Source organism: Gallus gallus, chromosome 7 (assembly GCF_016699485.2).
Source record: "Gallus gallus isolate bGalGal1 chromosome 7, bGalGal1.mat.broiler.GRCg7b, whole genome shotgun sequence".
In the NCBI taxonomy this organism is placed as follows: domain Eukaryota; kingdom Metazoa; phylum Chordata; class Aves; order Galliformes; family Phasianidae; genus Gallus; species Gallus gallus.
Window position 1 is genome coordinate 23,268,836 of NC_052538.1, and position 26,269 is coordinate 23,295,104.

General features: G+C 37.6%; 1 protein-coding gene and 1 long non-coding RNA gene across 4 annotated transcripts in view; one reads left to right on the forward strand and one right to left on the reverse strand.

Annotated features, from left to right (window-relative positions):
* LOC121111318 overlaps positions 1-8,183 on the reverse strand; it is a 20,703-nt gene extending 12,520 nt beyond the window's left edge. Inside the window, exon 1 of the long non-coding RNA XR_005861462.2 lies at positions 7,904-8,183. This is a non-coding gene — a long non-coding RNA (uncharacterized LOC121111318). The remainder of the gene's footprint in view (positions 1-7,903) is intronic.
* CYP27C1 (cytochrome P450 family 27 subfamily C member 1) lies at positions 7,670-26,269 on the forward strand. 3 transcript variants are annotated; one of them, XM_040703885.2, is made up of 9 exons: positions 7,670-8,140; positions 12,119-12,309; positions 13,409-13,608; positions 15,666-15,875; positions 17,680-17,843; positions 20,220-20,386; positions 21,159-21,237; positions 21,887-22,090; positions 23,937-26,269. In XM_040703885.2, exons 1-9 carry the CDS (start codon positions 7,862-7,864, stop codon positions 24,051-24,053), a joined length of 1,611 nt encoding a protein of 536 aa, XP_040559819.1. In that variant the 5' UTR covers positions 7,670-7,861; the 3' UTR covers positions 24,054-26,269. The 3 variants fall into 3 exon arrangements, with proteins under 3 accessions (XP_040559819.1, XP_046799679.1, XP_004942948.2); XM_046943723.1 differs by having other exon boundaries at positions 12,173-12,309; XM_004942891.5 differs by having other exon boundaries at positions 7,902-8,140; positions 12,192-12,309.

A 26,269-nucleotide genomic window follows, 5' to 3' on the forward strand; every position in this document is an offset into this window, starting at 1 on the left:
CACTTTATGAATAACTTTGGAACTCTTCTCCTTTCATCATAAACTTTGGGGAGGGGGAGAAGGGGAGAAAAACCGCTACGTTTGTAAATGGCTTAATAACAATATTTGTTTTTGTAACTGTCGCATTAGTAGTACTTGAAGTTAGAAGAGTGATGCAGTATTCTGCAAATCTTGGCTATGGTGAGTGATCTTACACTAAATAATGGTCTATGTGGGATGCAGTACTTTCAGCATTAAGCAAAGGAAAATAATTGTAAGAGGTAAGAATCCATGTTTCAGTAATAGTGTGTTGGTGTTCACAGTTTAGAATCAGTAATTTGATAGAATTACTGCAGTAGTTACTCCATACAGATGATTGTAGCTGCAAGTGGCGAACAGATGTGCAGTTACTCAGTATAAAACAGTTGCTGTCCTGTATCTACGCTGTAATATACTCACTCAATTCTGCCTTCCAGACAGGAATCTGTTGCTAAGAAAAGCTACTTGTTTCTCACTAACTGCATGGACTAGCAGTTCTCTAAGGCATGATTCCAAAAGCAGTGGGCACAATATACTGCTCCAGAATTAGTCTGCAATCCCTGTTCTGTAGGAAATGAAGCTATCTTGTTCAGCTACACAACTCAGCACTGAATTTTGTCACACAGGTATCTATTTGAAGCAGTATGGTAGGCTGCAAGCACGATGCTTCACAGTAACTGCACAGTATGTGTGGTGGACTCTCACTGCCTTGTGGCCTGAATCCCAAGAATCTGGGCCCTAGCTCTCTAAAGTTGCAGTCAGGCACTCACGTTCTTTATCAGATGCTTGCTGGCCAGTGCTTTTACTGTGCAAATGGATTGCGAGATTGCTTGCTACAGAAACGGTAGAAACAACATGGCTGAGAGCTCTGAGTTTGTCTTGCAGAAGCATGTGAGGGAACCCTTTCTTTCTGCCATTACACTTCTGTATATGTACCTTTCTGAGATGCTGTCTATATCCCTGTAGGAGTATTCTGGCATAACACTGCATTGTTTAGCAGCAGCCAACGAAGTGCAATATGCAGTTCATGGATCCTGATAAACTGTTGACACCTGCAAATGATATGACTTGATGATAGCCTGAATTCTCATTAAGTAGGGGACAAAATAACATGAGTTTGTATAGCAAAACTGTTTTCAGACTGAGTGGTGGCAGAAGCAGGTGAACTTGAGGGTAAGTATGTTACTTCTTGGAAGTCAGTTAATAGATGTGCAATTTTCTTGGACATAATTCAGTTTACTCTATTCCTGGTCACCTCCTTAGCTAGGCTAAATTCCTTACTGAGAAAACTTCCACTTTCTAGCTTCTTCATGGAATTGTCATTCTTTATAGTTCTTTGTAGTTTTGACAATACTGAAACTCATGTTTGTGTTCATCCTTATGGCAAGTCAACAAGTATCTGTGAAAGGATAAATGCTTGAAGAGTACTGTTATTCATTAAAATGACTTGCAGGACTGCAAGGGCGCAGTGGCACTGGTGTTATACTTTCCAACAGCATTTCAGCTCTGTGAAGCACTGAAATAGATGCAGATCCTATTTTCTGTGGTTTCCTGTGCCCTTGTGATGCTCACAGTTTTTAGTGGTACCTTTTTACAGCGTGCTTAAGAACTTAAAAATGGAGATTGAAGGCAGCTACTTCTCAGGTGTACCATTAGACAGGATAAGGATCTATATCTGCTACAAGAAATCTACAAGTAGAGCTGAGTCGTTTATTTATTGCTGTTCATTTATGGGTTTTGTTTAAGCATTAAATAGTAAATAATGCACAGTGCTGTCAGATGCTGGGATGAGGTAGTTTGCTTGGATTTGTGTGTTCTTCTATCCAAATTTGATTAAGATTTTAAATTACCGTATGGTAGATGTAACCAAAAACTGAGAAGTAGTTTAAATTTTTCTTTTAAACTAAAGCTGCTTCATGAGTAAATTACCTATAAGCTCTGTTGTCACCTCATGCTCTATTAAGTTCAAATTTGTCCTTTTTTTCAGGAAAAAAAAAATAGGAATTTGGAAATCATTTAAAATTCCAAAGAAATGATTTTACGACTTGAAAAGGTCTTTCAAAATATGCATTTAAGAGCAGTCAGAAGAAGCAAAACCCATGACTAATGGCATGGCTTTTTCAGTGAAAAGATGTTTCAAATTACACTGAAAATTTTTGCTGAAATTTCTGACGTTTCAATGCTTCAGCTGTTTTTCCTTCTGAAATTTCTGAAGAGCCTATCTTTATAGTGTTAATTGAAGGTGTTACTTGGGCCAAGTTAAATGCCTCCCATCAAACCCCTTTTGCTTCCATAAATGTGTTTAGATGCATTAGCTATTTGAACACTGTGGTGTTTTATATGTAGTACAATATTTATGATACTGTTCAAGTGATTGCAAGCCAGATATAGCCAAGGCTATTGAAAAATGAAAATAATTCTGAGAAAACAGAATTCCTGCTAAGATGATAATGTAACCACTGACTCTGAATAGCAAAGCCATTAGGACACAAAGAAAGCTTCAGATGAACTTTGTCAGAGTTCATGCAAAGAGGAGGGCAAGTTTAAATTGGATTTAGAAATAACTTAGTGAAGGTAACAAAGCACAGTTAATATGACCCCACTAGGGGGTCCAGACTGAGAGAACAGTATGACTGTGGATTTCCAGGCAAGCTATCCTCCAATAATAATACGCAATCTTAAATTGTCAATAGTCAAGTTTAGTTTATACTGTGATCCTGTTACATACCAAAAGTTAACTAAAATTGAAACACTTCTACTGTGAAAGAGGCATGTGCTCCAACTGGTTTGAAATAATAAATGTCCAAACTGACTAGTTACACAAAACAATTTTTCAGAATCAGTGGACTGACAGACTAGCACAAAAGTTATCGTTCAAATTTAAATAACTGTATATTCAAGTTTCTGTTAAGTCTGATGAATACATGTGCTGGAAGATTGTGGAAGTAGGAGAAAATGTTTGTCTTCCAAGTCACATAAATGTGTTTTGGTTGGCTAGAGCTGATGGCATAACTTCTCCTTTATGGTTCAGTGGGCTTATGTGGATTGGAACGAACAAGTTTTATGTTACAGCTGCTACATTCACCATTTTTCGTGGGAATTCCTTGTTTCTCTGACACTACTGGATTTCTGTTACCTGAAACAAATCCGCGATTGTATTTCTAAGGAAAAAGGGACAGAACACATCCTTCCACAAGCCTAGCTTTTACCCTAGGTCATGTCAAATCTGCTGCTGCTCTCTCAACTGTAGGTAAGTTTCATTCTTTCACTCTTCCTTTATCTTTTTCTAGTCTACTCTAGGAGACTATTATTTCAGCTTTGTCTGTCTCTTGGAGCGTAAACTCTGGGTTTTACTGATAATGCTGATTATTTAATACGCTTAGTTGGTCAGTCTGACCTCCATCTTGGATTCTGCTGTAGTAAGGCTGCAGAGAGTGGTGGTAAAGCAGCAAACAGTGATGCGTATATTAATAACTCTTATTTGAAAGTCAAACAGAACCACACAATTATTATCTGGCACAGAAAAGAGAAGAAAATAGTGTAATTATATATTCAGTGCTGTGGTAACCCACACAATCATTCGCATTCATAAGTATTCCATTCCTGGTTTTCACTGTTTAACCATGGAATAATTTAGCTATTATAATTCCAAGTATTATTTTTCAATAGCTTAGCTAGAAAAACAAAACTGTATCTGCATTAATAGATTACTATAGTATTATTGATAATTATTGATGGCCAGGGGAGGTTCAGGTTGGATATCAGGAAAAGGTTCTTCACTGACAGCGCGGTCAGACATGGAAGTGGTCAGAGCACCAAGCTTACTGGAGTTCAAGAAGCATCCCAACAATGCTGTCAGACATATTGTCTAATTTTGGGGTGGTCCTGTGGAGTCAGGAGTTGGACTCGGTGATCCTTATGGGACCCTTTGAGCTTGCGTTATTCTACAGTTACTGTACTGTGTTATCATACAATAGCATTATTGTAAAAGTCTATCTGAACTTGTATCTACTAGCAGCTCTTCATTTCTACTCCATCTAACAAGCTTCCTAGAAATATCTATCATGTTCCAAACATACTTATAAGTTAATATTATGACTGGGTTTTTTTGATAAATTACTTTGTGAGCCTTCTGTTATCTGTTATTACAAGCTACAATATGCAGGCCGCTTAGGCTTACCACTACTAGGTTTTTGCTAACACAAGACTTAGAGCTACTGGCTACCTTGTGCACTGAGTAAAGATTATATTACTGTGGATGTCAGTCAACTCGTGCCTGAAAGGAGCCCATTTTACAGATATGTGGAACTGCATTGTTAATTCTCCTTCAAATTCCTCTTCTGTTATAGCCAAGAAAGTTGACAGTTTTAACCATCATTGCTATTTTGTGCTTTTTTCATTTATTTTTATTATACTCAACTGTTGCCTCTAAGCAAATTCTTTGTATTTTTATTTGGAGGGAAATAGGTTAAAACATTGATGGCAAATCCTAATCATTAGAAACACAGAACAGTAGCAGATGTGGAGGTGTCTCACAGGAATGTCTTAGGTCTCTTTTCTCAAATGCCACATTTGTTCTGCCTTTTCTTTAAAAGCTGATAACATTACTCAAAAATAACTACATTCATTGACTTTTTCCTGCTTTGTTTTTTTTCCTGCTTTTCAATTTTTTGCTTTCACATTAATATGTGTGCGTGTGAATAATGGGAGAAACTTTCTTAGGCTTTCCAATGTTGAGCATGATCTATCCATGTAGCAGACTGAATATATGTATAGGTGTTTGGTTTTTATTTCCTAAAAGTAGATTTATTATGATAAACTTGATAGCAGGCAGTCACAGAATGTTTGAATGATATTATATTTTTAAATTTATATTTATATCTATCTATCTATATATAAATATATTAAAAATACTATATATTATGCTTGTATGCAAGTTCTATGTTTAGTCTCCCTTGAAGTGAGTAGAGTATGATTGGCGTCCCCTTCAGCTCTGCTTGGACTGAAATAGCATTTTTCTCTGTTTACCTATCTCAAATAGAATATGTGTTTTGCACTTTTTATTTATTTATTTGGCAAACACACAAACAAAATAAATTAAACATGAACATGAACTAAACTGCTTAGATGTGTGAGTGAAAGCGTGGATTTACCACATAGTTCCTATGCTGGGACTATTGCCACCTCTAGAAATTCCTTTGAGAAAAAAATAGGTACTGTTGTGGTGAAGTACTTAAGAGGACAAAACTTCTGAAACTCTTTTTCAAGTAGGCTGGTCACAAAAACTCTCTTACAATTAATTTTGTAGAGAAGGGGTAATTCATTGTGAAGTAAAGGGTAGGGGGAGGGAACCAAATGCCCAAATATGGAATTAACTACAAAAAATGTACAGGCAGAGAAAGCTAGTGCCAGCTGCAAGATTGAAGCCCTACAGTATATACTGTATCTGAGTTTCTTACTAGCATATGAATAGAAGCAGCTGCTTTACATGATATTAATGGTGTGAGACTGATACAAAATGCCATACTAATAGATGTGAGAAGGAGTTTCAGGAGGAGCATATATTCTCTCCATCAATCTAGAGATTAAAACATGAAAATCAGTTTTTAAAGCTGGAGAGCTACTGCATAAACTTGAAAACAAAATTTACTTTCAAATTTCCAGCTCTGATCTTAATTCATTTTTTAAAATTCTGATATAACCTTTAATATGTCTAGTTAAGGAGTTATACCAGTGTTCCTGACAAAGTGAATTCGTGCTGTTTTCATTTTATTTGTTGACTTACAATCTAGGGACATTGTCAGTTATTCAGAAGCTTTAAATATTTTGGATATTGTTCTTAGAATATGGCAAATGTAATCTAGGTGATTTAGTTTGGACTGTCCTTTCCATCCTTTAGGACTACTGTCTATCTTCCTGTTCTTTTTAAATCCTCCTACAGGTATCTCTTAGTGCATCTACTATTTACTTTAAGAGGTATTCCCTGTTTTGTTTCATTTTTTTTCTCCTACACTGTCCCTAAGCAAGACATAGAATTAGCTTTCACTTGTAAAAGTCAGAACAAGTTTATCGTCACATCTACCTGATTTTTTTTTCCCCAGAACCATTTGTTTTATAAGTAATTGTGTCTCCCAAACCATCTTCAGGCAAATGTTAAAGAAATAACATAGCTACAACAGGCATAAACATAGTCAGTAAAGGGAAACTCCAAAGGTAATCTAGAATGTGATACACTCAGACTGTGCCCAACAGATGTTTATCAAATCTACTCTTACAGAGTTAGTGACAGCAATTACATAACCTTGTGAGGTAGCTTGGCAGTCTGAAATGTGTGGGAGAACCCGGAGATATCTGAGGTAGCAGTGCTATCTGAAAATCTATCCAAGACATTTGTAGCTGCAAACTATGACTATTGTTTTTTTTTCTTCTGATATGCATCTTAACAGAAGGTGTATACATCTGTAGGCTGTTGTCATGCAGTCTTCTTTACCACATGAAATAACTCTCAACCGCCTCTATTTATCATTTTTAAAAGCTTCTATTTTTTTATGCTGCTTTTCTCTAGACCTTTTTAAATATAATGAAGCCTATTTTAGAGACACTACTTTAGCTTAAACAAGTGTGTACTTTATAGATGCTATTTATCCTGTGCATTTTATTCCTGGAACACTTAACGCTGTGCTTACAAAGGCTGATGTCTAATGGGAGGTGGACTTTATTCTCAGTGATAAAATCAAGCATGTACACAAATCTTAATTGGTTTGTGCCCCCAAATATAAGTGCACAAAAACATGGAGAATATAGGGAAAATAAGTTTGAAGCTCACTAAACTTGGTCATGGCTATGTTGCTGGTAAAGTAAGTTCTAGAAATGTGGATCTTGTCTTAAATTTTCCTCTGTTTTCTGGTTTTATCAGAGCTTGTGATCCACTTGTAACTGAGCTGGATCTCTTGTGCACCTTTTCTGAAGCTAATGAAGTTTTTACAGACTATCACTAATACTTCTATGAGCATATACAAGTGGGTATGAAGGTAGAACAAAGGACTTTGAAATTGCGCAAAAGAAGCTGATCTACAGGTTGGAGCTCAAGTTCTCCGTGTGTGGTTATAGACCTGTACAGCTGAATTGAGGCAAAGCCGAGGTGAACCTTGTGCATGGTTGAAAGGCACTGGATATTTTCTACAAAAGTTGACACAAGGTACATCCTTTCACAAACAAACTCTGTAATACAAATAACATCCCTGGTTATTGTAACTTACAGGAATGCGAGTTTGTAATGTTACCGTGGAAGACAGTTGCTGTTTTCTGTGGATGTAGAAATGTTTCCATATATATGTTCTTGGATGATACTCACAGAAAATACTGTGTTCTCTAACATATGGGAGGGGGGAGAAGATAAAAAAAAAAGGTCCCAAATTCACCTTCTTAATGAAGGAGAAAGCTGGGATAATCCACATGTGAGATTTTGCCAAAGCAATTGGGGAAAGAGAGAAAAAGTAAACTTGGACTGCACGCTTAATGGGCAAACTTATCTGATTTGAATTATACGAAATAATAGGTTCGTTCTATTCAAGTCTCATCCCAGACCCACCCCCCTTTTCCAGCCCTAGGGGAGGGAGCGTTAAATAATGGTCTGTGTAAACTGATGCTCATGCAGTAAGAGTTTGGAGTAGTGCTGCTTGTACAAGTTAAAGCAGGCAGCGAAGAAAGAGCAACCAAAAAAAAAGCATCTGCGGGGAAAAAAAAAAGAAAAAAGAAAAAGAAAAAAAAAAAGAAAAAGAGAGAAAAAGAAAAAAGAAAAAGAAAGAAAAAAAAAAAAAGTGGACCTTCCTGAACTTAAGACATGTCTTTCCTCACGCGAGTTCTTGAATCCGAGAGGACTTACTTCCAGCACGCGCTTTTTGTCAGCAGGTTTCACCAGGCGCCCGGGCTGTCGGGCAGTCAGTCCCTGGAGGTGCGGAGCGGCGCGGAGAACAAAGCGGCGCGGCCGGGGGAGCTGCTGGAGCCCTCCCCGCAGCTGGGCAGGGTGAAGAGTCTGCACGAAATGCCCGGACCCAACACCCTCTACAATCTCTACGAGTTCTTCTGGAAGGACGGCTTCGGCCGCATTCATGAGATCCAGGTATGGCTTAGTTGGCTCTTTCGGGCTTTATTCACGTCGGATTACCGAACCTTTCCTTCTCTCCCCTCACAAAACGTTGCCTAATCGCCGCGTTACCGCATCGCCGCGCCGCGTTCCTGCTGTTATGAAAGAGCCGAGGCGAGGAGGTCCCCATTCAGTTTCCGCGTCCCTCGGCTCTCGGACGTTTAGCACTTTTATTTCGGGCTGTGCGGGCATCGCCTTCGGGAGTTCCCCTTGTACGTGCGGGGTGACCGCTTCGCCGGCACACACAGGCTTTCAACTCCCCTCTTTTCCACGTTAAGGCTTTTTTGGGGGCTTTTAGGTGTGTGCCATTGGCTCTTAAGGGAAAAAGGAAACACTTCTCGAGCTGGGTTGCCTCAAAGACTTGTGAATGCCCCGCACGCTTACTTTTGGCGGCGGAGCTGGGAAACGCGGCTTTTCCTCCAGCCTGGAGGCGAGGCCATGCCGCGGCCGAGGTACCTCAGCCTGCAGGGGCTTCTGCCCATCCTTCACCTCAGCCCGGCGTCACCCTGCTGTGCCCAGAGACCATTTTTCCTCTCCGCCCCTCGCTTTTACCCTGGCCTCTCCTTACGTAAATATACTTCGACTATACAGGTCCCTCGAGGGGGCGGTGGATGCGTCTGGCCCCCAGCAGCTGCAGAGGGGCCGCCCGCAGGGCCCTCCCCTCAGCGGGAGGCGGGCGGTTTGAAACCTTCCCCCGGAGGGGCCGTGGAGGGGGGACCAACGGTCGCGGATCGCGCTGCCCAACCCCTGCCCGCGCCCCCTCCTCTGGCGGCCCCAGCGGCGCGTGCGGGCGAGGAGGCGGGAAGCGGGGCGTGATGGCGGCGGGAGCTGCTGAAGGGAGGGAAGGAGGGAGAGACCGAGAGACCCTCGGGTCCTCCTCAGAGAGCGGGGCCGCTGTCACCTGGCGTGGGGGTGGGAGGGTAGGGGCGGAGGGGTGACTGGTTTGGCACTTCAGTCCCACCCGTCGTGAGGGGGCAGCGTGGGCTGAGTGGGCGAGTGCCCTTAGTCCAGCTTTGGAGACCAGCAGGAGTAGAGCTTAAAGAACCTGAAAACCAGGATCTTCAAAGGAGCAGGAAATAAAGGAGATTAGGGAACAAAAAGTCAAACACGTTCCTTAGTTCTGACTGTGTGGTGTTTATCACTTGGATCCCTTGAAGTGTCAGTCTGTCCTGTGATCTGAACTAGAATGCTGCTGGTGAATTAATTGCTTAATTACTTAATAACAGCTATGTGCAGGTGAAACCTAATTGTATTTGCTAAAGGTTTTTTTTTTGTTCTACTGCATTTCTTGTTTTCACTGCTCTTGTGGTAGTGCCCAGTTTGTGAGGCACTCTCCATATGCTGTAACACTAAAAAATACCTTGCACGTTGAATTCAAGATTTCACTGCTGTAAATATGAAAGTCAAAACATTGAGAAGCATCAAAGTATTGGAATGGATATAAAAATAGGTGAATAGTGTATGCTCTGAAACAGAAAACTCCACAGAACGTTATTCATAGAGGGGAAAGCAGGAGGAAGGATGAGGAGGAGCTGTAAAGCGATGCTGGTTTTAATTCTACATAGACTCTCAAAAATCACTTCGCAAATCACAGATGGTCTGTTTGCATACATGCTGCATGTGAGCAGGCATTAGCCGGCTTAATAACAGTCTGTTAAATTTAACAATACAGTGAACATCAGGAATGAATTAATTTGAAACCCTTTGGTAACCAGCAGAGCTACTTAAGCAGTGTCCTTTGGTGTGCAGCAATGCTCATAGGCTATATGCAGGAGGGGTGGGGAAAGCTGGGCTCTTCACAAAGGAGGTTCTGTTCTCTGTAACATGATTCCAGTTAGTCCTGGCCAAAGCAGCAATGCTCACAGCAATTATGATAAAGGGAATGTATTCCTAATTTGACAGGATCAGATCTTGTGTCTCATCAGTACTATTTGAGTATGAAGGAAATAAAGGAGAGGGAAAGGGGTTTGGATGCTTACCGAATTTATGACATGTGAAAGAAGGTATGGTGTAAGAGTGCTTTGTGAGACGTTGAACCGTAATATTTTTAAGGTCTGGAATGAGGGAAAGAAAACCTGTGTTGTGACAGAAAATATGGAAGAGAAATTCCAAGCATTTCTTTAAACATCAGGTTAATACAGAGCACCATTCTGCTGAAAGCAAGAGAAGGCCAAACACCTTGTCCTTGTCCATTTCTGTTTGAGAACTGATGTTTCATTTATTTTATTGAGCGGCTTGATGCTCAGTTTGTTTTCTGTTCAAGTTCATCCTCCTATGTCATCCTCACCATCAGTGGAACAAACAGACAGTTCTGTTACCAAATTTGATAAACCTGACGTTCTGAGATTGGTATCCCCCCCGTATCCCCCTCATGCCAAGTGCCTTTTCCTTGCACCATTTGTGCCACAACATGCCTACCTTAGAGACTCATGGTCTCAGTTCTCTCCATGCTCAGCTTCAATATCCCTTGAAAATCCTCTGAGGCAAGAAGATCTGCTTTGGATTTTGAGAGTGCTTGTTAGTCGTACGTTGCTCTGCATGTATGTTTGGTTAACAGGAGACCAAGCAGGAGTGATCATGGTTGAGTTCCTACTGCAGCACTTCCTTTGTCAGATGTGTGTGTGTAGTTTGAATCAAGATGCTGATCTTTGAAAATGGGAAGAATATGGTTGTAGGAGATTTAACTGCCTGTTTAAACTTGACTGAAATTGGCCAATGTGTTTCAAAAGTAGTTATGTGGAGACTGGCAGAGACCACAATTGCACAACTCTTGTTTTGTTTGGAAAGCAGGCGAAAAGAACTACATTTTTATAGGCACTTGGTATCATATGGTAGAAAGTGATTCATGTGTCTTAAATTTACTTGTGGCAATTGAACATTTCATTTCTCTGAGAAATACTGATTAAAACATCTCATAAATAATTCTTGGTCAACACTGGACTTTCACTAGCTTAATTGTACCGAACTTGTTTGATTTATAACCAGTGTAACTCTGCAAGCAGATGTCTTTAGATTAGATGGAAGTAATGTGTCAAACTTCAGGCAGTTTAACTTATTTTGCTACTTCAAACAGAAGTAAAATCTTTAAGATCTGAAACAGCCTTAAACTTAAGTCCTCATACGGTTTTGACTGTTCCTTTGCAGACCTTTTTTCCCTAGAATGATGTTGAACCTCTGTTCCAAATGAGTTCCTGGGAGTTGTGTTTCATTTCACAACACTGGAATTAAATTTGTTGAAAATAATCAGTACATTTCCTCAGACAGTGATGCATCACTTAATGTTTAATGGCCTGTTGCTCGCCTCCAGCTTGAATCATACAACTCGTGGATCAACCACTAACCAAACCTCTCTGCGGGAATAATGCTTCAACTTTTTCTTCCTTTTTCAGAATTAATCTATGTCATGAATTTGCTGCTCATGAATGTGTCCCAAAATATAGGTTTTGTTTTGTTTTTAAATTAGGCTGTTATGTTGTCACTATCCTAGTTTAGATGGAAGAAACTACAAGTGTTCCTTTGTAAACTGCTGCAGTATGTACATTAAAGGCGGTAAAAGTGAATTATGCCATCTCTCTATTACACTTTCCAATTCACATACTGTCCTATTCTTTCACCTTTTTTTTCCCCCAGATATTCTAATTTATTTGATCTGAAGATACACGTGTTTTTAAATGCCCTATGTCCTTCCATCTTTTCAATAGTTTATTTCACCAATGGTTTTGTGCCTTAGAGCTGTATTTTCAGTCAGTGTGACCACTGTATTTTCCTAGTGGATTTTTCCCAGTAATACTTTGATGCTTTCTTGTGATAATTCAAACAACTCCATGACTAAAAAGCTAGGCGTGAAGTCCTAGGTGTGATAGGTTGACTCACTTTGTGACAAATTGTCAGCTTCCTTCTCAGTTTCCTTAGTAATATTTTTACTTCTGTTTCTCTTTGTTGGTGACGTTGTAGCAAAAACACACTCAGGAATATGGAAAGATCTTCAAGTCTCACTTTGGTCCCCAGTTTGTTGTATCCATTGCAGATCGAGATATGGTTGCTCAAGTGCTCCGGTCAGAAGGTAGAGCACCACAGAGAGCTAACATGGAATCGTGGCAGGAATACAGAGACTTACGAGGAAGAGCTACAGGACTAATTTCAGCGTAAGTTCTGTTATGCCTCCATTTTCTGAGTTTTGTTGTGAAAGTTTAATCATTTTTCTGAGGGACTGTGCAGGTCATTTGAGAATTCGGGCTTTTCTGTAGATACCCGTATGGTTAGCAGGGGGAGGAGGGACTTAATTTTTAGTGAGTTTTTCATTTTGCTGTAAATTTTCAGGAAGTTGATCATGATGCATAGTTTGACAGTAGAATGAGCTACCTTGTGTAATAACATTTGTAAGTATTGGTTATTTGAATGCAGTATATGGGAGCAGGGCACACTAGCTTTGGCATAGCACTGCACAAACATGATTTTACTGCTTCAAACCCAAATGACTGTATCCAGTTGGTAGTGTGTTGTGTGGACTTGCTGGTTTGGCTTCACTTTTTTGTTTGCCAAAGTTCTCTTTCGTTGGTTTAATGCAGAGAAGTCACTGTACTGTAAATCCATACGGTGGTGCATCCCTATGCAGATATATGTTGTGTGCAGCTGGACTGTAGAAAAGATGTCCACCTTTAAAGCCTGCACAAACTGACAGTGCATGTGTGGGTGTGTGGTTAATTGCTAGTGGGAGCTGCCCACCATCAGCACTGAGATAGCTTGTTTTATTTAGAGGAAAACTTATTTTCTGAGCCATGGCCAGTCTATTTCTTCCATGGTGGCAAAAGGCAATATGAACTGCACTGCAGAGTCAAGCCAGTGGTTCTTTGATGTTCTGTGTAAGAAGAGCTTAAACTGAGAGATATTCAGAAAGTGTCTCTAAAGATACACTAAGGAGATTCAATTTTGCTGCTGGCCAGTAAGCTCCCGTACCTTACAGCAGCATTTCTCAAGGTGAGAGAATTTCTTGGGAATACACTTCAATTCAAAATGAATTCATGAAAGACAATTGCCTGTCTTCAGAAGGAATTGAAAGACATCCCTGCAATCACTATTCCCAGTCACTCTGCATGTATCAAGCATGCAGATGTTACAATTCAGAATTCAAAAAGGTTTTAACACATACCCCAGCTAAAGAAGAGTTTGCAAATATACAGTACTGAGCTAGCAGTTGTTAAGAATAATTTTGTATAGACATTATTAATGATTTTTTTTTTCTAGAGAGGGGGAACAGTGGCTAAAAATGAGAAGTGTATTGAGGCAAAAAATTCTGAAACCCAAAGATGTGGCAGTTTACTCTGGAGGAGTCAATGAAGTTATCACAGATTTAATTAAAAGAATCTACACCCTCAGAAGTCAAGAGGAAGATGGGGAAACAGTGACCAATGTTAATAATCTTTTCTTCAAGTACTCGATGGAAGGTAAGTCTTGGCTATGTAACACCCATAAAGAAAAGTTAATATAAAGCGATGTGGTTATGTTTAGCTATTTTTGTCATAAATTACTGTTACCTTATTGTGATTAATCTGAAATGGGGATTGTGATGTTTTGTGCTCATATGCAACTCTCACAGCTTAAGGAAATGGATATCGGTAGAACTGCTTTGTGCATTCCAAAGAAATACTTTGTATTAAGTAACACTTAATGTGGAAATGCTGATGTATAGGCAAAACGTACAGCCAGAGCCCTGACTGCTTTTCAGTATTCCTTGTCTCTATCTACATCTCAAGAATAAAAGTGTAAACCTTCTAACAGTTTGAATTCCAAGACATGTCGATTTAATACACCTACAAATTACAGATAGGCAATCACAGCGTGATCTATCTAAATTCTTTTAGATAAATTCTTTTAGATAAATCTTTAGATAGAGAAAAGACACTGTTTTCCCCTGCCTACAACACACCAAGTGTGTGATTGTTATGCTTGCCTTAAAGTAACCTGGCACTTGCAAGCAATAGCAAGATGATGTTGTACTAGATTGAACTTCAGCCCAAGCTGGTATGGTATTTTATGCGTTCTTACAGAGATCTAATGGTGAGATGGCTTTCACACATTCCTTTAACTGACTGCATACAATCTGATCTCATTATATGTCATACCTTTAAAAAATGCAGGCACTCTTTGCAGATATGCAGCTGAATAACTTGACTTTTGCAGAAACTTTCAAATTGCTCAAGACACTGCATCAAATAGCTGTCCGTTTGGCAAAAATAATCTAAATCTGTTCTACATCAGTAATGTCTAAAAATGGCATTCAACTAAGTTACAAACTTTATGGAATTTTAAACTCTGAGCTTAAGGATTCACTTCAACTTGTAGGTTACTTTAAGTTCCCCACATTCTTTTAGCTTTTCATTTATATTGTGCCTGACACTTGCTGCTTTCTTATATCAACTGCATTTTTGACTGAACTCACTGTCAATTGTTCATGGAACCTAATATGTCAGATCTGGGGGGGGGAAGACTGTCTAAACAATAAAAGAATGCATATGAACTGGCAGTTGCTGAAAGATGCCTGGGAGAAATAAAAGACATATGAAAATATCTCCAGAGGGAGGAAAGTTAGGGAAGGAAGAGTGAAAATAGCCAGATTCCAGCAATTATTTTTGTCAGAAAATAAGAAATACGAAGCAAAAAAACAAACAAACAAACAAAAAAAAAACAACCAAACAAAAAAACTGAACAAAACAAAAACAGAAGTAAATGGAAATTGCTGAACATCTCTGTATCTCTCTGTATATTCTTGAGGATTCATGGGGTCTTTGATGGAGGGCAGGACAGAGGGTAAACATCATATTTATTGTACCCATTATTAATAGGAAAGATGGGGGTGAAAAAGAGATTTCTAATGGCAATCACTACAATACTGTGAAAAATCACGTGAGAAAATCAGAGTAAGTTGTGAACAAGAATCAGTATTGTTGTTTGCAATACTGTCTGACAGCTGCTGTTTTTCAGGGCTAATTGGAATATGTTTATACGGTGTGCAGTGAAATCACTGTAGCGTACTATATGCTCCTTATCCGTTCATGTGTACTAATTATCCATTTACTACTAGCTTATCAGGAGCATGAAAGACATAGCCACTACTAGAAACTCCTGCATTATCACCAGTTACCAGAAATATCTTTGGACTCATATCTCCCTATGTGTTCAGAAGAGAGCCTATGAGGCCTAGAATTTGTGGTGCAGTGGGAAAAACAGCAAACATGCTTGGAGGACTGCTCTGCTTCTCTTGTAATTCCTGAATATCTTCTCAAGTTGAATGTTACTGCAAAATGACAGTGGCTATTGCGTCAATATTTAGCTGGGATTTTTTTCTTTTTTAATATTCTATTTCTTTATTTACTTATAGCTGCAGTGAGAGTAACTACAAGTTTTTTGAAGGTAGTTCTGTTGTGTTAGAATTCTAATTCCTCAACTTATTAATATGTGTATATGCAAGTGAATAGCAAATTCTTTGATCTCGTATGTGCAGGTGTGGCTACTATTCTGTATGAATGCAGGTTGGGCTGCCTGGAAAACAACGTCCCACAACAGACTGTTGAATATATCGAGGCTCTGGAGTTGATGTTCAGTATGTTTAAGACCACTATGTATGCAGGTGCTATTCCCAGATGGCTTCGACCATTTATTCCAAAACCCTGGAGAGAGTTCTGCAGATCCTGGGATGGACTCTTCAAATTTAGTAAGATTTAATAGCAGAAAAAGTTCCACTGCATTTCTGCAGGTGCTTTGTGTGTTTGAACAGAACTTACTACATTTCTCTTCTGCCATTTAAAGGAGGCAGAAGAAATGCTGTGATAATACAACAAAACTCCATCTGGAATATTAAATAATTATTAGAGTAATACCTCTGGAGAAATTAACAAAATGTTTAGGCTGTATATCAAGAAATTTCTGATATCATTTGATCTGTAGTAGAACATAAGAGTAAGTTTCTTATTAAACTGAACATTTTTTTAAGAAAATATATTGTTTAAAAAGAATGTTACCAAATACCCCATGTTACGATGGTTTTTGCTTTTATTTGTCTTCATCTGTTTCAGTACTCAGTCTTCACTCAAGGTGTGAGTTCTCTGCAAATGTTTTATCTTAAACCACTCAGATTTTAATGAAGATGATTAATTTTGTTGACTTCAGCAGGATTTCATTCAGGCACTCTGAATGATGGCCACTAAACCTGACTGGAAAGTTTAAAAAAAAAAAAAAAGAAAGAAAAAAGAAAAAGAAAGAGAGACTAATTAAATTCATTGCAAAGTGTGTGTGTATATACATGCATATAAGCATAGAAGCTGGCATAGAAATCTACTGCTCTATTACAGTATGTTTTTTGTAAATAAAACATTCTTTGCAACTTGATTCATAAAGTTGTGATCATATGAGTTAAGAAAAGAGAAGTTATCCTTGCTGTCTTATTCTGCAGCATTTAAAAAACCTGAGCCCTTTTTCTGTCTCTAACATTAGGAAGCTGCATGCATCTTTGTATTTATTTTATTAACACCGTTTGTCTTGGTATGTCTGTAGATTACCTTGAGAACAGATTCTTCAGTTTCTTCATTTAAATCTGCTTGTATTTACTAAGCAGTACCTACAGTAAGCATTAGGGAATCTTTTTAACGCATAGGTGTGTTTTCTGTAAAAGAGTTGTTCCCTTTTGTTGGTTAAAACCAGCATCAGATTTTAACTTCATCCTGAGAGCAGAGATGAATCTGTTCCTGAGGAATTTGTTCCATATGAAACTTGTTACGCTGCTTCTTTCTTTGATTCCTTTGTGAGAGAGGAATTGGACAGTAAAATTCACTGTGATGTGTGTATTTTTGTAGTTTCATAAAGGAGTATGTTGGTTCAAGTCCTACTGTAAGCTCATGCTGTGAGACATTAACTTCCAGAGGAGTTTTCACCTTTGAAGCACTTGTTTCACTGAAGATGCTGTTTGTACTCACTAGAGTATGTATGGGACTATGGGTAAAATAATTCAGAAGTTACCATTCACTGAAGTTTTTCAATTTTTGTTATCACTTGATGCCCCTCATCTTTGTCTTCATTGTGATTCAGTTCTATGGTTTTGACCTCCAAATTGCTGCTAACATCATGAAACAGCAGCTGTATGTTGATCTGCAGCATGCTCTCCAGAGTTTGCCACTTCTTGCAGTCATGAGAAAATAAGCCACTTAAGTGGGCATAGAACTCCTCCTCGAGCTTCCTTTGCTCCCAGTCAGAATCTGCATCCTCTTGTGTCCTTTCCCCGTGCTCAGTATTCTCATGCTGTGAGCTAAGTTGTTTCTATCAGTTCAGGCTTTCCTCACTGTGAATACCCAAGGAGACCTGCACCACTAACTTCTCTTTTATCTTTTCACCTAGAAAATAGATACAAATATTTTATCTGTTTGGGGCCACGTAGTGTATAGCAGAAGAAATAACTGTCTTTACTGAACTGAATCAGAAGAGAGAGAAAAACAGAAGCTTAAGAATTTTTTTGAATCCCTAAGGTCAAATCCATGTTGACAACAAACTGAAGTCTATTCAGTCTCAACTGGACCAAGGAGAAGAAGTGAACGGTGGGCTGCTTACGTACCTCCTCATGAGTAAGGAGCTTACTTTGGAGGAGATTTATGCCAATATGACTGAAATGCTCCTGGCAGGAGTGGACACAGTAAGCTTGTTATCACTTCTCTTGTGCACCATGTTTTTATTAATCAGTACCTTTCACATCTACCTTTGGGAGTACGAGGGTGAGGTGGGATGGGAAGGTTCATTGTTTTTAAGGGCATAATTTCTCATGCATTTATGTCATGACATCTTTTATATGATAGAAAACTAACAAAGTCAATGATACTGTTTTCTAGCTGTGGTTTACAGGATCCAATCAGTTCCACAGTTTATTAAATGGACAAAATAGCATTTGTCTTTACATTCACTTTGCATTTCATACATTTTGTGTTTTGAATCTCAGACTGCTATCTGTGCTTCTTTAAGTAGACCACAATACAAAAGACTGACACAAGTTAGTGTGAAAAATTGATCAGTAAACTCATATGTAGAAATTGGTAAAGGATTTTTCATGTATGGGTTACAGTCAACTAGTACATTCATTTTGAATCAGACACCTTATTTCTATTGAAGTCCATAAAGCCAGCACTGATGTAGGGAAGGTGTGAGTCCACTTTTCCCCTATTTGTGTTGGCATGTTTCAATCAGTCTGAGGCAAAGAGCTGTGGTGCTGGGACTAAGTGTTACTGAGGCTGGAGTACAAGGTATGTTACATTAATGAAAACGATTTGAGTGGGCCAATCTAGACTAATGGATGCATTTGTCCTCTCGAGTATTTGAAGAAACTTTAAGGTCATGTATGCATATTCCCTTTCTCTCTGCCCTGTCATGGGAAATCAATGTATTAACTAAAGCATGACAAGCAGAATATAAAGGTAAAAGTTATTGTATTGTATATACAATGCATGTGGTGTTATATAGAATATCAATGAACAGTGTTACTATAAAATACTGTAAACACATTAAAAAGAATGAATTTAATAGGTACTATGTAGGACTGTGTTTAATAGCCTTAAGGTAAAAAAGACTAAGTAGAAATGTAGTGCATCTTTTAAAGCTTTTTTTTTTTTAAGAAGTTTTATAATTGAATGCAGATATTTTTGGTTTAAGAAAGTTTGAGGTTTCTAAGGAAAACAAAACAAAAAAACCCCAATAGTAATACTTTTGAGTTTCAAAATAAGGAGCATATGTAAAGCTTATTTATATGTTGAAGATTGATCTGTTGGTTAAATATCCCAAGGGTTTATGAGTTTAGAGAGCTTTTTGATGTTTGTTTCTTAAGTAAAACACAGTTACTCATTCATTTTCTGATCTTTCAGACGTAATTTTCCATTTCTAGTGTGTAAGAGAGTTTTCATTACATTATAAGGACAGTATTCAAATACATGCCAATAAGAGTTTCTCTGTCCATTGAACTCAGTTTTCTCAGCTGGCAACAATCATTCTGTGAGAGGACACTTGTGATTTCCTCATTTCTGATTACAAGGCAGAAAGTAAGGGAACTTTTTTTTCCCCCAGTTTTCTGCTGTCATTTCAGTTCTCCTTTTGTCGTAGAAACTGGAGGGTTAGAAGGTTACAAAAGCTTTCAACAAAATTGTAAGGCAGCTTTTGGCTGCAGAGCATTTTGGCTGTCCCTACAATTTTTAAGAGGTTATGAAGGAGCTGGGAACCTGGGAAGAAACTTTTTACATCACAGGAAATTTTACGTGCAGTTGGCAGAATTGCCAGCTCCTCTGAGCTCTTAGAAGAATACGGTAGGGTTGTATTTTAGCAAGGGACTATCAGATCACTCAATATAACAAGGAGAAGAAAATAAAGTTTCTGAGAATTTCTTTTAGCATTATATCCCAGTTCAAACTTGGGACATGAAAGGTGCCCTTTACGATGAATGTGCATTCTAAATTGCTCCTAAATGGAAGCCCAAAATAAAACATTTCCAGAACTTCAGGTGAGAATTTTCAAGATGTAGGAGGTACTTCTCATGGTATTGCATTGTTTACTGTGTTAATAGCAGTTGTGTTTTGTGGATGGTGTGAACAGACTATTCTGTGCTTCAAATGGGTTGGTAGTGTTCTGAGCAGTATTCTTTTACCCTGTTTCCCATTAAGTTTTTAGTTAGGTGGAAAGGTGGAACACTGAAAACAGTTAATTTGATCTGTTGCCATTTAGAGTGTGTTGATGTTTCGGTATTGTTTATGTAGTTTTGTTTGCATTTGTTTTTTCTGTTGATATTTAATACTTAACCAGGAAAATATCAGCATGGATTGTTTTGATATGTGGAGGATTTTTAGGTGCAAAAGGGCTGAAGGAGGGGGTGGTGAAGTCTGACAACATCCCATGTAATCCAGATGTTAGTCGTTGCCAGTCTGTTTTATAACTGCGAACACAAAAAACACACAGCTGAAAACTCATTGCTTTTCTTGACTTGATGTCTTTAATCTACTCCTGTTGGATTTGATAGTAGTGATTTCTTTCTTAGACTTCTTTTACTTTGTCCTGGGCAATATATATGTTGGCAAAGCACCCTGAGGTTCAACAACGTGTTTACGAGGAAATAATCAATAAGTTGGGGAAAGACCAAGCTCCCGTTGCTCGTGATGTGCCCAAATTGCCTTTGATTAGAGCTGTGCTGAAGGAAACTCTGAGGTAAGGGTTTTAGCAACCGCTAACTAAGAAAAATAATTTCATGTGGCTGTAAGGAATTTTGAGTCCATGTTAATATTTGTGTTAGTATTTACTGCTGTTTTCTCCTTCTGCTTTTACTTAATGTGTCAGTATTGTGTCCAAGGATACCCAAGCAATGAGATAAGATAGTTTGTATAGTTGTTAAATATTTTTTCTGTATAGTAAGAGTAGTATTGAATATTTAGAACGTGTCTGTTAAGATAATTGAAAACTTGAGATTTGCACTTTATTATTCCGTACATAGGACTGTAACAACCTACTCCCCTCAACCCCCTGCACTTCAAAGTGATACTTTGCAGTGCCATTACACTCATTTTTAAGCTTCTTGACTTAAATTGAAGGCATGTGGCACAATTGTTTGGGTTTTTTACATGTTTGAACCAAGTGCTCATAGCAAGGTGAGAGGAGTAAGAGGATTTTGAAGAATGCATCAACAAGCATTTTTCAGCTCTCTGTATTGCTAAAAAATATCTGCAGCTTGAACAACTGATTATGTATTTGTGCATATATGTAACAATCATATAGACCAAACAGCTCAACTTCCAGTTACTTGTAAATAACTTCTCTCTGGTATTAATGATATTCTCACAGATGCCTCAGGGTCTTTTTATCTCCAAGGTTATCAGTATGCTCGAAGAACCTTAGTCCTCTGAATCTATACTGCATTGGAAACCAAATGTTTAAAGTTGTATTAATGACTGCTCTTGAAATTCTTTTAAATATTTGTCTCTAGGTTATATCCAGTATTGCCAGGAAATGGAAGAGTGACCCAGAAAGACTTGGTTGTTGGAGGATACTTAATACCTAAAGGGGTAGGTTCTGTTGCAGTTTTCTGGAGAGAACTCCAGTGGTGCACTGGAACGGGTTTCCCAAGGAGGCTGTGGATGCCCCACCCCTGGAAGCATACAAGGCCAGGCTGGATGTGGTTCTGGGCAGCCTGGTCTAGAGGTTGGTGACCCTGAACATAGCAGGGGGGTTGAATGAAACTAGATGATCTTTGAGGTCCTTTCCAACCCAGGCCATTCTATGATTCTGTGACTCAGTTTAATTTTTATATACGAGATGTGATCTGTTACAGTTACTTGCGCTTCATTAAAATCGCCAACCTAGAGCATTAAGGATAAAACATTAGAATAATACTTATGCATCTGACAAAAAGATTACTTGATAATTGACTTGTTGCCATTGTTTTTCTTTTTTTTTTCAGACTTGGTTCCTCACCCACTTATCATTTAACTTTTAACATGCTCTTGATATTCTGCAGGTAGAGAGTTGATAACGCCTCTCTGAAATGTTAAGATTTGATTTAAAAGAAAAAGCATTTCATTATTTTTGCCAGTTTTCTAATTTTTTGCCTACATATTTCCGTTGTTGAAAGAACCGAATTTACTTAGTTACAAACGTTTTCTTTTTTAATGTATATTGGAGTTGGATAAATACAAATTACATTTACTTCTTCAGACACAGCTGGCACTCTGTCATTATACTACTTCATACAGCGAAGAGAATTTTCCAATGGCCAATGAGTTCCGACCCGAGCGCTGGCTGCGGAAAGATAATTTGGACAGGGTAGACAATTTTGGTTCCATCCCCTTTGGTTATGGCATTCGAAGTTGTATTGGAAAAAGAGTTGCAGAACTGGAAATTCATCTTGCACTGATTCAGGTTAGAAATGTGTGACTGCATTACAGGAAGAAAAATGTATTGCTATGGTTCTTTTTTTCTGTGTATCATTTCTCAATATGTTATTGTGTACAAAAATGTTGTTTTGGAGTGTTGTCTAACACTCATCCTTCAAAAGCTTAAGAGATTGCAAATGATAATGCTTGAAGTGTAGCATACTAGTTAAACTACAGTGCAGATGAAAAATTCTTCATAGTACATACGAAGTGAAACTACATGTAAGCTTATTAAGGAAATGTATGGATTTAGCACAGAAGGTTTTTTTTATTTTAAGCAAAATGAAAATTTTCCTTAATGTATGTTAGAATGGTTACCTGCTCAGTTGCAGTATTTTGGTTACAAAGAACTCAATACTTAAGAGCTGAATTGTTTTTTATATCCTTTTTCTGACCATTGTGTTATGACAGTGAAATTAAATTACTGAGTTTTCTGTAGTCTGTTTTCTGTTCTGTCTTCTTCCTTCTTCTAACTTTACTATTATTTTGTATACAGGTTAACATAATGCACAGTATGTTTTATTATTTGTAGCTTTTATAACAGCTACTCCGTTTTTTTTTTTGTTTTTTTTTGTCATTTACAAGGCTCCCTTTAACTCAAATACTGAGCCAAATTGTGCGTCATAACACAAGGATTTGGAAACTATCTGTAGTTACTTAGCCGTAATAGGAGTTAGACATGGTATCTATTCAAAACACAACTTGATTAAATTTGCCTTTAAAATTTCCTCAGGTAAACACCTAGAGCAATCTCAATAAAAAATAGCATCTATCTTTTGGGACTCGGAGTGAGATAAGTCTTAGGGGGCTGAATAAAGCAAACACAGTCACATCTTTTTGAACAGGAGGGTCAAGGAAGTAAAGATCTTTCTTTTCTTTTCTGGGAAGAAACAAGAACAACACAATCCATTTACAAACACAAAGATATTTAAGTCGTTGAAAAATAAGAACACGTGAAGCATGAAGCTGACAAATGAGAATTTCCTAGATAGTTCTCAGTTCTTTTCTTGACTTGGTTACTTATCCAGTGCCATGGATATAGAAGAAGTCATATTTTCTAACTTCAGAAAATGTTTTTCACGTCTTATATATTGTTCTCACAAGTAAGTTAATAACATTTTTTCCAGATGGACGTACCTATAAAATATATGCAGAGCTGGTTGAAAAAAAATAGTTTTAGCCCACTATTTCTATGATTTTTTTTCAAAAAAAGATATGAATTTTTAGTTCTCTCACTTTCATTAAGTGTATGGAAACACAGGTTCTAGTGTATAGAGAGCCTGTGTAGTTGAACTGCAGCGGTTCTACTTGGGGGAGGTTGTTGTATCCTACTTCTTGAATTATTATGACCAGTTGACTTGGTGCACCAGATTGTCCCTGTCTTAGCTTTTGTTTTTTATTCATTTGTTTCATAGTTGCACATACTGACTTATGTTAAAGTAAAAAATTCATGAGAGGAAGGCTCACAAGATTTGAAAAGATATTCAGATTTGAAAGATTTCAGTTTCTTTGATAGCTCGGATGGTTAAACCTAATCCGGTTGAAATTCTTCAGAAAGAGCTGAACTCAGTTTTGTTTTTTTGTTGATTTTATTTTATTTTATTTTGAGAAAGCCTTCCTCAGTCAGAGGAGGAAGATTTTAAACTATAATCTTTACTTTGCTCCATTTTTTTTCTTGCATAAGACTCATAGCACTCAGACTCTGTAGAAGAGGAAGCTGAGATGAGATATTGCTTGTGACAGTCTCTTACATTTTCTTTTCCCAAGTTTTCATCTATTCTCCATCTGTAATTTTGAAGGTTTTCTAATATTTGTCTTCTTTGTCTTTACAGTTGCTTCAGAATTTTGAGATTAAAATTTCTCCCAAAACTGAACCAGTTCATGCCAAAACCCATGGACTTTTGACTCCTGGAGGCTCCATCAATGTGAGATTTTCTGACAGAAAATGAGACTGAGATATTTTGGAAATACTTGTGTGATTTTCAGGGGAACAGGCTTGCATCTAATGGACGTTTGATCATAACATGTTCTCTGGTTTGTAGTTTCTTCACGATACGACCAAGTATTATGTTCTGCCTTATACCTAGCAGCACATAACAAAAGTTACCTCTCTTGTAATTGATAATTACACATTTGAAGATACATGCTAAAACAGTTCCTTCTTGCACTGGGATTCTCCTACTTGTATTTCAAGCTGTAGCAGCACGTGTTGAAAGAAAAAAGTATAACTCAGACATGTTTTTGTCATTCAGTGATTTTGTTACACTATTTTATAGTAAAAGCCAGTTATTCTTGTGAGTTATTAGAGAACAAGATAATTGTTATCTGGTATATACAAATTAGCTGCATTTAGGAGTTCGTGTTTTTGTTTCTTGTCCTCCAAGAGTGTTGAAATTTTTAAAGAATATAACATTAAAAATTCAGTAATTTTCTCTTGTCTGTAAAAACATTTACACTACATGTATTTGAAATATTAACACAGTAATATGAAATGTAAAGATTGAAAAAAACAATTTGCATCAGTTTTAGTCTCAAAATTCAAAAACAATTTACAACTTATCTCGAAGTGTCCATAAAATGTTGCCATATGATTTCCTTAAAAAAAAAATTGTAAATTTCAACAGTGCATTGTAGAGTTATGAACCTAGACCATGTTTTTATCACCAAAGCAAATGCTGAGTGGAATAGCACAAGCCACTTTCACTGTTCTAGCTACTATTATGCCAAAATCAACTGTAAATAAGAAAAATGAAGAAGTTGTTACATTTTTATCATTTGATGAAAATACTACTATTAAATATCTTCACAGTTCTTCAGCAGTAAGAACTGGGAACTTCCCATTGTAGTGTGCTGAACTCATAGGCAGGTACACAGTTGCATGCTATAAGATGGGAATGTGACTACTGAGGTATTTGAAGGCTTTTAATATTTTTTTTTTCCTGGTGTCCATTATGAAATGTGGACAACAGAAATATTTTTGGTTTTACTTTATTTTTTCCGTAACAGCTAACAGAGAAGTCTCTTGCATGAGATTTCAGTCTTCAGATAGATTTTCATGTCTCTGTACACTAATCTTACATTCTCTTTTTGAGAGAAACCTTATAGCTTGGGACCATGTTGTGCCTTGAACAACACTCAGACCTGCCTATCCTAACATGATATTATCTATATGATAATGTATAGTTAACTGTTTACATGTCAGGCTTTGACTGTTGTTTGTGAGGTAGTTTACATACTGATAATCATGGATATCCAGATGTGCCAAGATAAAACTTGTGTAACTCAGTATTTAAAATGACATTTTTCTTTTCCCATTTAACTATGAAATGGCAAAGGTAAGTTATGAATGAAATAATACATCTTAATGAAAATGGTATACATGATATTTCATGTAGCTAACCATTACAGTCATATTTTTTGTAATGCTTTGATTAGTTTTTGTAGTGGACTTTCAAGGTCTTGACAGAAGAAAAATATGCCTTTAAAATAATAATAGTCAACAAAGTTGATTTCATCTGTGGGAAGATTAAATGTTTACAGGGCTTTAAAATGTTGGTACTGCATTGAGGATATACATGCATACTACAGGATAAGCAGGTAATCTCTAGAAGTTTTTTTTTTTTTTCTTGAATGAGCTGGCATTCTGATGGTTTGTTGTTGTTGTTGTTGTTTTTGTTATTTCTTTTTCTCCAGGAATTCACATTATTTGAATTTATTTTCTGTTCCATTGTTATTTCTCATGTGAGGTAGAATGGAGAGTATTTGCCAGAGCCAACTGATATCTGGCATCTGGAAAGGGGATGTTTTTTGCAAAGGTTTGTGCAGTCAGTGAGTTGAATATTTGTCTTCATAACTGCCATTTCATGTTGATCTGAGGACCAAAGCCCCAAACCCTAAATCCAGATATTTGATTCCTTATAGGGTCTTTTTTTTTTTTTCTTGCATTGTCATAGCATTTTTGGAAGCACCAACCATTGCTATGTTGCAGTATTTTCTGCTTGATACCAGTTGCTAACTAATGCATCACTGTAAAACAGGAAAGAGGCATTCTAAAGTGCTCTTGAAAGGATTTCAGTATTTTCATGAAAACCTGTAATTTGTGTTAACAGAGCATCTACCCATGTAAGTTGTCTTTTTTTACATAATAAAGTATTTATACAGAATA

Bases quoted from the DNA above. Each gene is read 5' to 3' on its own strand.
- CYP27C1 (XM_040703885.2), top strand. From the start codon at position 7,862: ATGTCTTTCCTCACGCGAGTTCTTGAATCCGAGAGGACTTACTTCCAG. The intron at 12,310-13,408 runs GTAAGTTCTGTT...TTTTTTTTCTAG, and splicing joins GCTACAGGACTAATTTCAGC to AGAGGGGGAACAGTGGCTAA. The intron at 22,091-23,936 runs GTTAGAAATGTG...TTGTCTTTACAG, and splicing joins TTCATCTTGCACTGATTCAG to TTGCTTCAGAATTTTGAGAT.